Below are 11,307 nucleotides of genomic sequence, written 5' to 3' on the forward strand. Positions count from 1 at the left end.
CTTTTATCCCTTGGAGCTGCAGGAACACGGTTGATGGCTTTGACAGTCTTTCATTCATGTTAAGATTACAAATTATCTTCATTAGGTTCCTTGTGGAGTCTAATTTATCAAGGAGGATGTAGGAGGCAGTATTAATTGAAGCTTTGCAAGAAAAGAAGTCAACTTTGTCACCTTCGGGATACTATCGATGATGATTCTGCTGACCTCCTCTATGCCTTTGCCTTTAGTCAGTCCTGTGGAAAGCTATGGTTCTTCATATACCATACAATATATAATGGTGTCTATTGCTATGACCTCTGACATGACCAGGGAAGAGGCTTACCTCATTTCATGCTGTCTTTTCAAATCCCATCATGGGGAAGATATATTTTCAGCTGGAATATCAGTTTATCATGATCCAGATGTATTGGGCAAGCACATGAAGATTTTTAGGAAGACAAGGCACTGAACCAGATTTACTATTATTATTATTGGAAATATTTTCATGTTAACTCCAGTGGGCACACAGGGTTGTTTTATTCTACTGTAACTTGAACCTATTTGAAAAGAACCATCTTTTATAAAGAAGCTGATTTTAAAAAAAAAAAGGAATGTAAAAGGGACTTATGTAAAGGCACGATTGTTCTCCTTAAATTTGTGATTTATGTATCCTTGGAAAACAGTATACTTTTTGATACTCAGAAGAGGCTTATTAGACTTTTCTTTGTAATTATGACGGAGAAGGCATAGTTTGGCACCTGCAGCACAGACACTGTGGTGGAGTACTCCCTGTAAATACAGGCTTCAACAGTGACAGCACCTCTGTGAGCCTTGTCAGAGTGCATGTAAGTGCCAGTTTAGGTGCAAGTTTGAGAACTACTCTGTGATGACTGCAGGATGTTCTCCCTGAAGGGAACAAGTGTTCTTGCTGTTGGCCTTTGTGATACTCGTAACTGTCAAAATCGTCTTCGGAACTGTTGCCTTTTCTCCCATTGCTGTTAACGTAGGGATCAGTGGAGCTATGGGTGAGAGCAGTTTCTGAGATGGAGGTACAGTTTCAGGGGCTTTGAAAAAGCTCTTACAAGGTGAGCCTGTTTCCTCCTCTGGCTGTTTTATGCCAATCTCTCCTTCAGTATTTACTCTTAACATTTGTAAAAACAGATAGCGCTTCATGAGAGCAAAGCCCGCTGAACTGGAGACAGAGAAAACCTGAATAAACAAACATGTGCCACAGATTAGGAAGAACATCTGTAGGTTTTATATTGTTTTGAGGACACATACCACATAGTTTTTCATTTCTTAAGCTTTTCTAGTTTCTGTCTTTCTGCCTCTGTGTTTTCTTCTTCTTTTTAAATATATTGCTAATAAAGGTTGGAGGTAGAAAGCACAGCTGGACTCTGCATGACATGCCACTGTTTAATTTCTAGCTCAGAGGATGAGAAGAAGAGTAGTTTTATTGTATCCTAGAAGAGAATAAAGCCACATGCGAATTCCAGCCATGGACATCTGTTTCCTCTTTGTGTGAAAGAATTCTCATATTTGGAAGGGAATCCCAGTTCTAAATGGGATGATGAGGATTTCTTTTTTTTTTTTTTTTTTTTTTTTTTTGGTCTACCCCCCCCCTTTCCCCACCCTTCCACCTTTTTTTTTTTTTTTTTTTTTTTTTTTTTTTTTTTTTGGGTCCCCCCCCACCTTTGCCACTCCTTCAGCATGCTCTCCTTGCTCCCTGGCTGCTGCATTTCCTTCGGGATAATGTCAGCTTGCAATTTAGCATCAGATACTGAATGGGTAAATTTGAAACTTTGAGTTACTTTGAAATGTTGTGTTGTAGTTACAAAGAGTATTATTAAGCTCCTCCTTAAATTTCTTTTATTTAATTAAACAGTATTTAGAGGGAGGGCTTTTTTTTCTGTCATCAATCTTCAGTACTTGCAGGTTGTTTGGTTTTTTTAGAAGTGGAGATGTGTGTATCTGCTCTGTCTGTGAACTGTAACTATTTCTAGAAGTAACTTACTAAAAATAATCTTTTAAAATCCTTCTGTATCAGAGAAATTAAGTAGATCTGTAGAAATAAGAATATGCAACGTTCGTTACATTAAGTTAGGCATCAGGTGCTAAGGACTACAGGGACCAGAGTAAATGATAATTTCACTAACGTATAAAACATTTTAGAATAATGATTTACAGCTCTCTGGGGGCTTTAAACTTTTTTTTTGTGTAAGAGTTGACTCTGTTGAACAAACGGCACAGTTATATAACATTAGGCCAGACATGAGAACTGGTACTCTCTGTCTATTTTCTATTAACGTTGAATGAGAGGTTGGTGGAGCTCGCCAGGGTTTCATATTTGCTGGCAGAAAGTTACCCACATGTGTGGACCACATTTTTATTGTTGCCTTAGCCTATTTCAGGCACAAATATCGCTGCCTGGCAGGGTGTGATTCTGCTCATTGCTGAAGAGCTTTTCTTTTTAAAAAGAAAAATATGAAAAGGAATGAAATACTGTAAATGTTCAAATTAAGAAGTGTCACCAGACTGCAAGATTTTGTCACGTCTATCGTGTTAGAGGAATAAAGGGCAGTAAGTCATCTAAAGGCTTTTTCATTGTTGGATGAGTTACCCTTGCAGAGCTATTTCTTTTTGCATATATTAATCCTACTTTTGAGTGTGGGCTGTGTCTGCTCTCTTAGGGAAATAAAGCTTATGCAAACAGGGTGTATGCACACATGAACGCAGAGCAGCCTGCACAGCCCATGGACATGCTGGCCACAGAAATGTGGCAGAAAGGTAGGGGCTGCAAAGATAACCAGAAGTTCCTATAAGTTTCTTGAAAATATGTGTGAGAGGGGAGAATAAAGGTGATAAAAGGATCTGAGGGAAGGCTTGCAATAGGAACTGAACTTTCAACAGCCGCTGTAGAAGAGATGTCGAGAGGAAATGTGATGGAGGTCCCTGTTGTGGGAAGATCGCTGAACCTGGCTCAGAAATTATTTGGCTTCAGAGAATTTGGTGACAAAAACCAAATCTGCAGGAAGCCAGACTCCCTTTCATTCCAGTACCCGTGAAATTGCTTGTGTGGGTTTTGTTTTTAAATCAGGATATTGATTAAAATTGATTAAACAGACTCCAGTGAATGACTGTAAGAAATAGAGGACATCTCTTCATTACGACCTTGGTGCAGGCAAAGGTGCTCTTCTGCTTGTTTTGGTGGTGGTGCTTCCTAGCTTGTTTGGTTTTTGCAAGTTTTCAAATTCAGTTCAGGTATGACTTAGAAATGTTTAGGCCTTTATCCTGCCGGCATCTTGGAGAGGAGGGAGCCCAGCGGCTGTGCAGATCCCACCGACATACATCCAAAGCCTTTCCAGGCATTTCGGGAGCCTGCGTGTCGCAGCATCTTGTGGGGTGCACAGGGAAAAGTGAAACCAATAATCCCCATCCAGTTCTGGTCTCCGCTGAGCGGGATGAGGAAAGCAAACCTCACTAACACTGAAAATCAAACGGCAGTTGTGAACAAATTTCCTCTTTGGTTGTAATGCTTCTAAGTAGGACATAAAAAGGAGTTTATGTCAAAAGCTTCCCTTGTTGTCTTATTAACAGCTGCATAATTTTACCACTCATTCACGAGCATAAAAAAGCAAAACTTGGGAGACTGTATTTGAAAGCTTGTTTTGTTTGGTGTACAGCTGGATCCAGAGCGTTTCCTTTTCTCTCTTTTAACAAATTTGAAGCAAATGTAATGGGTATTGTTTCTTTTTTTTTTCCCCCCCTATTTTTTGGCCTAGATATAATAGAAGATTATGTTGCTTTTCATTTTACGTTGCAAAGAAATCATGCCATTTAACTCCAATTCAACAATGATGCAGCAGCATGTGGAGATATATATCTCTTCTCCTAAATATATTACCACAGATTACTGTCAAATAACTGGACTTTTTCACCTAGTATTAAAAACAAAATTTAATTGCTACACTAGAGTTTCAAGGCCCTGATAAATAAGAGCCAGGTCTGACCTTTATTGTGGGGCTCTGAGATGCCACCAGGGATATTGTTCATTGTTCAAGATGACAAACTTCCTCTGAGATTTCAGTTTGTCAGCTCAATGTACAGCAATGACATTGATTTCTTCTCACTGCCATTTCCTGCCTGAATAGAGAACAAATTTTCTGTGGCAGGTGTCTGTCAAGCTTAGTTTTGCCTGGTAGATTAACTTAATAGACTCATTTATTAATCATTAGTTGCAGCACAGTGAAGCAGACAATACTCTTTTAATTCTTGCGGTGGTGAATGGATATACCATTTCAGATTCCTTTGTGTAGCTTGAATTTGGGTTTAATAAGCTGTTTATGTGTCTTCAGTGAATATTTTTAACATGACATTACTCACATTACAAAGAGCAAAGATTTATGTATTAGTTGTGTGACCCGTTTTGAGTGTCTACCACTTTTCATGGAAAAAGGTGCGTAAGTGCTTTCTGAGACTAATAAAATTATGCATGGACTGCAAAATCAGCCTAAATAAGGGGGAAAACTAACCTGACATGCATCGTGTTTGGGAAAGGAAGATAAGAGTAGGAGAAGAAAATAGTTACTTGGAAGAATATTTGAAACTGGGGCTGACTGGCTGTCGGAAGTGGAGGAGATAACTGCAGAAGCATTTAGGAAGGGGCAAAGCAGACCTGCAGATACAGCTGCAGGGCAATTATAGCACAGGCTAGACCCCTTTTTCATAGGAGGCCCTTTTGCTGAGATGTCTTGAGACGGATATCTGACTGGAGATAGCAAAGGCAGAGTCGGTACCAGAGGTGGGTATTGGACAGGGCTTGTCAGAGTGGCGAAGGAGGTGGAAGAGCCAGAGAACTTAGTGGAGAGATCAGAAGAAGCAGCAGCTATAAGGGAAGGCATAACTTGTCTCTTGTTGTAAAGAATCTCTCTGTTCATGGTGAAAACCGATTTATTACACATTTGAAGCCTGCACAGCCTACAGAGCTGACAGAGGTGTATGTTTGCATTTTCCCCCTGTGTATTAAGAGAGTTGGTCACGAGGCATTTATCAGGGCAAAATCTGTAAAGGAGCTGGAAATGCACAGGCACTGCTTGCAGACACATGGCAGCAGGGATGAGCCTAGGCAGAGATACAAGCTGTTGCTGGACAGAAGAACCTCTTGTTATAGGTGATGAGAAGAGAACCACCAAGCTTCTCCCTTGGGTTTTAGTTGGGTTGTGGTAGCTCTTCACAACCTGCTTCTAATTCTCAAGGGGGCTTGTTAATGTGAGGTGACTGGGAGGCATTCAGGAAAGTTTTTGCAGATGATGCCCAGCTGCAAAGCCCTGGTTGGAGCACAACTGTTCTCAGCTCAGCATTTGTGAGAGTGCATATTGCTGAAGATGTCTTTTTTCCTAGCTGTGTTCCTGGCCTTGGGTACGTGTTTCCTGAACCATCCTTATGGCTTTCTTGGCTGAATGTCAAACCAAGAATGTTCCTGCACTAGATCATACTGCTTATTACTCTTCTAGGCCACCCTGGTAACAATACATTAACCTCTCAGCAGGGAATGTGATAAACAAAGTAAAACTGCTTTAGTGAAACCAGTCATTTAATGGCAGCGTACATAAAGTGTCCGTAAAGATTTGTAAATGTAATAAGCTGCAGTTCACTGAGTGAACAATAACTGTTCCTAATTTAGCCAGTTGAGGAACATGCCAACCTAATTTGCTTTTGTAACATTGTCAGGTTTTTTTTCTTTTCCCACCTCTCCAGATTCCTTTCTCTCTGGTACAGTTTCCTCTCTGGGAGTCCTTAAAGGTAAGTCCTCTTTAATGATGGAAATATGTTACACATTTTGAAAAGGCTTTCCATGGTAACTTATCTAACTTGATTATCACAATTATGGGCATGTCCAAGAATCAGTAAGTATATACCAACCTACCTGTGCATGTGAAGATCATTTCCTTGAGTATCTGACAAATAACAAGGAATATCTAACCACTGATATGTAGCTAAATATTACTCTAAATTTTACTCTCCAACATGCCAGAAATCTTATCTTCTGCTCTAGCTTTTTTTTACTGATTAAAGAAGAGTGGGAACCATCTTGTGGTGTGTGATATTTTTAATTTTATTTTAACTTTTTTAGAGTTTCACTCTTCAAGGTAACAGGAAATTGCAAATGATACTGAGAAAACTGATTGAGCCTGGTTTTTGTAGACAGGGAGAGACTCTTGGTGCATCACTGACAACCTCTTTTTATTGGCTGCATATACTTTATTTAAAGGTCATTTAAAGAAGGTGTCAATGGATGATGTTTTAACAGTGCAGTCTTTCAGAATGATGTGCTGTTCTCCCACCAGCTGCTTGCTTTGTTTATCATGGACAGAGCCAGGGTCTAGATTTTTGAGCACAGGGTTGGATTCGAAGACGTGTAATTTCTCCATCCCTCTGTTTTTCCTTTAACTCACTGCAGAAAATGAAGGCAAGGGTTTTTCAGGTGCTTTGAGATCCTGGAAAATTATTGCAGATTGTTAAAAGTGCCATAGCAAAATGTAATATGTATAAGAGGAGCTGGAGAGAGAGTAACATTCTTCTTATTAAGGGTGCTGGACTTCTGAGCAAGCTTGGCATGGAGACCCACACTGGGCAGAGGTACTGGAAGGGTGGGAAATGGTGATGATCTTCCTTGCCCCCTGCTACTTCTATTTAGGGAGGAGTTGTGTTCTCCTTGGTCCTTGTATGCTGGGTTGGAACAGTAGCTTGACCTCTTGCTGTGTATCAGTAGCTTGGATTGTTCTGGGGGGACAAGCCCACAGCGTGAATGTTTACATCTAGAGGCTGCAGGGAGTCAAATACAAAGGGGAGTCCACAGGCAGGAGGGGCATGAAACACATCAAGAGCTTTCACAGAACTGAGCTGCGTTTCTAGAGGGTTCTGTAGGTACTTCATGAACTCAGCCTGATGTGGTGTCTGGGTATTGTCCCGTTGCACAGGGAAGCTTTGGCTGCCTTATTAGGAATCTGTTTCCCTGCCAGTGTCTCGGAATGGCTTTCTGTAAATTCTTCGGCAGCGGTGCTGGCCTGACCTGCTAATTGTTAGTGCAGCAGCCGTGTACGGGAGCGAGAGGTGGTGGTGCTTAAAGAGGAAAAAGTGCAGTGTTCTTGCCAAAACCACATAAAACAGGAATGTCGTGTAGCTGTTTTAAGAATGTAAGTTGTTTTAACTAATGTCCACGTAGCTGTGACAATAAAATGCATTGTTTAAATTGCAGGCTTTAAAGAAGACAGTTTGAATCCAGCTAGCTACTAGTGAGTGACTAGTGAGTCACTTGGGATGAGACATCATGTTTAATCTAAAAAGGCAGTGCAGATCTGAAGAGAAACAAAACTGGGTTAGTTTGTTCCACAAACCCATCGCAATATATTCTTATGACTGTGGAACCAGGAGTAAAAAACTGCAAAAATCAGTCTTGCATGCTCCAGTCACTTTGGCTCAGCACCTGGAGAGAGCTCAAGGTGTGTCACATCAAAGCCAGGCAGTGAAAGCAGAATATGTTTTGTTTATCTGAATAAAACTCTTAAAAAAAAAAAAAAAAAAAAAAAAAAAAAAAAAAAAAAATTGCCCTAACAGTACAGCAGAGGACAAAAACCATTATGGTCCCATCAACAGACTGGCCAGTAGCATCAGCTGGAGTGTGATGCAGGGTAGGGCTTTTCACAGCTGCATGAAGGGAGCATGAAGAGACAGTAATTAAGAAGAGGTAGGAGTGCAAAGGACAAGGGACAAACAGCAACGAAGCCCGAACATAGAAGAGTTACTGAGATAGTGTTTGAGGGTCTATTCTGCACTGTATTAATGGAATTACTTGAGAAAGTAAATGCAGGAGCAGTTGTGTATGATGTGCATGGGTCATCTCACAGAGGAGAACAGAGCAAGTGCTGTGGCTCTGTCATTTTTAAAACCATTAGCACAAAGTTGCATAAGCTGATGGAAGATACACCCAGTCTTGTAATTCCCCAAACAAGATAATCACCACAAAAATGAGGAAAAAATATTTTTCCACTGTGAAGGACAGTTAGTGAGGCACATGGAAGAAGAGTTTCCTTTTCCTTCACATACGTGCTGGCTGCAGTCAGCAGCAAGGTGTTGAGCTTAAAGAAGCCTAATAAAGGCTTGTCGTATTCCTACGACAAATCAGGTGTTTCTATATCCTATTTTCTCTACCTGCTTTGTTCCAAGCTGCTCTGGTGATTCGTTATGCTTCCAGTGGGCTTTAGCCACAGAGTTTATATGCACGGTTTTCTTCTCTCTGTGAATGTAGACCAGCTATCCTATGTGAGAGTAAACTTGCGTATCATGCACTAAACTAAGTTAGAAGAAGAGAGAGCATTGTATGGGTTACTAAACTATAAGGTTACTTATGCTATAGATGCTGGCAAAGGGGGTACTGCAGTAATTAGAAAGAAACACATACCACTTCAACTACAAGCCTTACTGCCAGTTACTCAGGTGAACACACAATTTAGAAACAGTTAATAGATTCCTGTCTTAGTTCAAAATGACTCAAGAAACAACAGTAAATAAATTACTTTGAATAAAAAAAACCCCAACTCCTCTTTTTTTGGATGTAGGTAGCATCCACTACTATAATGTATGCTTAATGTAATTTCTCTTCCCAATTCTTAATTTCTCCATGTTTTGTTTTAGGCACAGATTATTGATATAAACCAAAGGGGAGAAGGAGACTGTGCTATGGTGTATGAGATTTCAGGACAGACAAGGTAATTCTCTACTAGGGTGAGTTAGTGTAGTGCTTCCTTGTCTTTTTAGCTTAAGCCTTACAGCTAAGACAATTTTGAATTCTTGTCAAAGTTCAGCAAAAGAAGGCGTATTCCAAATCCCATTCACTCTCTGCTACAGCAATCCTCAGAGCAGCACTGTGGCTGATTACCACAGCAGTGGTTTGATCAGATTTGGGTTTTTTTAGGCGGAGCTAATGCTTCTGATCCCATCTCAAAGCCTGCTGGCCACAAAGAAAAGCAGCAGAACATAGATGTGGTGGGCTTCCCAAATGTCAGCCAAGCACACTGCCTTCCATATTAGTTCAAGTTTTAGAACAACATTGTAAGATACAGTCCCCTTGTATGCTGCCCTGGAATTTCCAGGGTGCCTCTGTAACTTGCTTTGGAAATACTATATGTGTGTTCTTCATTGTGCAAATTTCAAATACAGGGCTGTGTATTTGGCATGAAATTGTTGTGGGTTACGGGGAGCCTAGCGCAGCTCTCTTGCTTTCACCCTGCTGCCAGGGATGTGTAGCCTCCACGCCCATCAGACTATAGCACTGTGGAGGTCATGCCTTCTGTATTATCTTCTGTCCTTTTCAGGCATTTTATTCGGCACTTGTAATCACCATATCTGAGTGCCCACCAACAGCACCTAGGTGATTTATCATTTGTTTCATGTTGTGTTTTAATCCATATTTTTTCTCTTTTAGTCTTAACTGAGAAAAAAGACAACTTTAATTCCTGAAGAAATACAGGGCATCAGGGGTTTTTTTCAACAAAATAAGAGTTTAAAAAAACCCCACAAAATCAAGAGCCTCTGGTTAGGTTTGAGTCCAGAAACATCTTGTCAAAAATGCTTGCTTCTTACGGCTGAGTGGAAATGGTCAGCTCCCTCAGAGAACAGTGCTGTGTGTAAGATAAACCCATCTCAGGTGAAACAAGACTCTGTCCACTTGGGTTTTGTATTTCCGCATGTTGGCTGTGCCTCAGAGCCTCTGAGAGTTACTCCAACACAGCTGTATGTGGAGGATGCTCTCTTTATAGATCAAATGTATTGTATGTCTGAGAAAAGACTCTGGTAGCCAGTGAGGAGAGAAGGAATAGGAGGGACAGGAGGACACAGGTCTCAAATGAATAGACTTGAAAAACAAGGGATTTTTTGTTTGGTTGGTTGTTTCTTTTTAAGGAAAACAAACCTACTATCCTGGGAACCTTTTGTCTTTTTCATTAGGCATGTTCAATTCTGAGACGAGACACTTGGACATTGCTAAGACTATGTAACATCAGGGTCAGGCTGACTTCACCCTGCCGACTGTCTGCCAGCAAGTCCTAGGCTTGCACACGCAGCCTTTCTGGGAGGGCCAGCGCAGACTGTGCTGCTCTGCTGGCCCAGGACCTGGAAGGAAAGATAAAAATTTTGGACTGACCATGCTCAAGGTGATGTTCTGGCTCTTCTGCCACTCAGTGGGGCCAGGATTTCCCTCTTTGTCTCAGTGCTGGGAAAAACCTAAAGCTCTTGGACTTTCTGCAGCTATAGTGAGCCCATATGGTTTTTTTGTCACTGGCTTCAGCAGTAAGATAATTTTCTCAAATCTGTACATCTTGTGAATTAAGAGGTGTTTTACAAAGAGGAATATGTGGTTGGAACTTCAGAGGCGATAGCTAGAGACAGGGAGCTGAGATACATGGGCAGGGCTCTCTTGTGGGATTTTGTAATGACTATGGTGGCATGCTATAGTGCTGTAAGATGCTGAACAAGCAGAGGAATGCTTTGATGGCTTCAGGAGAAGAGAGTGGTCTGAAGAGTACACACGGGCATGGTTCCACCCTGTGAAGTAAGCAGGGCACTGTAGTAAAGAGAATAGGGAGAGTCAAACTATGTCCCTGTGAGGCTGAGCAGTATCAGAAGGTTGGTTGGGTCAGAACAAATGTTGCCCATGTTATTCCTAAACTGGTTTCTGCCCACATATTGGAGGGCAGGCTTGGGGTTGGGCTTACGTTTCCTTAGGTCCCTTGTTTTCTGTCCAAGTTCAGCTGCCATACCAGGCACAAGGCACTTGAGAGAAACAGAGCTTGGGAAATCTGCTGGTGGACTGATCTGTAGCTCTACATGAAGGCACTGGCATGCGTACTTGTTTGGTTCTCTTCTTTCCCCCTCCAGAGACCTCAACTTCTGGGGGCTGATATAGGCAGTATAGGCTGTGAACAGGTCTGGTTCAAGGGTGGGCTCAGCCTTGCTTGTAGTTGTTGGGGCAGATACACCTTTGAGATGTACCTTGAAGCATGCTGTGCGAAGACTGCTTGATGGGTTTCCGTGAAGAGTGAGGACTCTAATCTTGGTTAGAGCTCATTGCACCTGATTTTTAAAGTTAATAAGAATGAAAAGTTTACGGAATGCTGCTGCCCAGGCAGCTGGGTTGTCGGCAGTAATATGCGTTTATAACTCCATCATTGAAACAATAAACCGCATGCTATTTCCCTCCTAAAATTTACAATCAAATCTGTTGCTGTTTAACAGAGTAAGTAGAAAATAGAGGAATGTAGCCAAACTGGG

General features: G+C 41.3%; 1 protein-coding gene across 1 annotated transcript in view; it reads left to right on the forward strand.

Moving 5' to 3' along the window:
• Positions 1 to 11,307, forward strand: part of SLC25A26 (solute carrier family 25 (S-adenosylmethionine carrier), member 26) — a gene marked incomplete at its 5' end in the record, with an annotated part of 85,871 nt that overhangs the window by 53,681 nt on the left and 20,883 nt on the right. The window contains one exon of the mRNA XM_010286381.1: positions 5,737 to 5,781. Coding sequence (XP_010284683.1) covers positions 5,737 to 5,781 — 45 coding nt within the window. The remainder of the gene's footprint in view (positions 1 to 5,736; positions 5,782 to 11,307) is intronic.

The sequence above is a fragment of the Phaethon lepturus genome, unplaced genomic scaffold (genome assembly GCF_000687285.1).
Source record: "Phaethon lepturus isolate BGI_N335 unplaced genomic scaffold, ASM68728v1 scaffold20580, whole genome shotgun sequence".
In the NCBI taxonomy this organism is placed as follows: Eukaryota; Metazoa; Chordata; class Aves; order Phaethontiformes; family Phaethontidae; genus Phaethon; species Phaethon lepturus.